The sequence below is a fragment of the Arachis duranensis genome, chromosome 8 (assembly GCF_000817695.3).
Source record: "Arachis duranensis cultivar V14167 chromosome 8, aradu.V14167.gnm2.J7QH, whole genome shotgun sequence".
Lineage (NCBI taxonomy): Eukaryota > Viridiplantae > Streptophyta > Magnoliopsida > Fabales > Fabaceae > Arachis > Arachis duranensis.
The window spans coordinates 33,076,711-33,077,946 of record NC_029779.3 but is presented as its reverse complement, the minus strand read 5'-3'; the positions used below and the strand labels follow the sequence as shown (position 1 = coordinate 33,077,946).

Sequence of the window (1,236 nt, the reverse complement as noted above, 5' to 3'; positions counted from 1 at the left end):
TTTATTATCATATTTAAGTAAAAACATTTTGCAGATGAATAATAAATTAAAAATTAAAAATTAAAATTATGACTAGCAGCATGAAAGTAAATGAATGAATATAATGTGTAAAATGAGAATATTGATGTACCTTTTGACTCTCTTGGGATCAGTAATTCGGTCATTGGAAGAAGCAAGATTGTTGGTGTTGTTTGAAGGCAGCGCATTATTACTTTCTTCTTCCACTTTACATTGGCTTTCAACCTCATCCGCTTCATTCTTCAAATTCAATTTCATTTCCTGTTCTTCCTCATCCTTCGAATTCTTCTTCACATTAACCCCCTCATTCTGGTAACTCGTTTCTTTCTCGTCGCTTGTAGTGTTTGAAGACGACATCGTTGGCGGCATCGGAATACCCCCACCATTAGCAATCTCGTCCGTGAACATCGACATGAATTGTTCATCGTCGAACTTTTCGAATTCACTCTCCTCATTATCTCTTGGGGGGACGGCACCGTCCCCGCCACAATTCTCCCCTGCCAGCAACGGCACCTCCAGAAAGGTGATCGAGTCGCTCACCGACCTGCGATGTGCGCCGCGTCTGGCAGAGGAGAAGTCTAGGAACTCGTCCACCCAGGACGGGTTCTGAGGAAGCTGATATTGGCTTGCATTGAAAGATGGCGGTGGCATTTTCTGAGGAGAAGGGAAGTCCGGCCAAGTTGGCGACATATTTGGAATCTTGGGAGGCAATTGCGCCATTGATGAGTGTGGATGAAAGAATGTGCGAGATATATTTTGAAAATATATAAAAATCCAAGAATTATTTTAAAGAAGAAGAGGAGGAGATAGTTGTTTTTGTTGTTGGTCGGTTGTGGCTGTTATTATTGTTATTGTTGATGATGTGGTTGACGTCGTTGCAGTCTCCCTAACAACATTTGCATTTAAATGTGTCAATGGGAGATCAAGGATGAGAGATAGAAAGAAAAGAGGAAACCCAAAATTGAATATTTATACTAGAATAATAATATCCCCCATTGCAGGGAATGTTACACAGAAAGATATAAAGCCACAAGAACTACAAACACACCATATATAATCAATTCCTTTTTTTTAATTAACAAATATAATAATATTATTTATATATTCAAAATTAGTCACTATATATATATATATATATATGAAAAAATTTTTGGGATTAACAGTTTTTAGCAATTTTAACAGACTAAATTGTTTTTAATAAATAAATATTATTAATTT

General features: G+C 36.7%; 1 protein-coding gene across 1 annotated transcript in view; it reads right to left on the bottom strand.

Annotated features, from left to right (window-relative positions):
- The window catches only part of LOC107462240 (basic leucine zipper 34), a 3,311-nt gene extending 2,297 nt beyond the window's left edge, over positions 1-1,014 (bottom strand). The window contains exon 1 of the mRNA XM_016080814.3: positions 131-1,014. Within this exon, the coding sequence (XP_015936300.1) occupies positions 131-738 (608 nt within the window). The 5' untranslated portion in view covers positions 739-1,014. The remainder of the gene's footprint in view (positions 1-130) is intronic.
- Between the last annotated feature and the right edge of the window lie 222 nt (positions 1,015-1,236).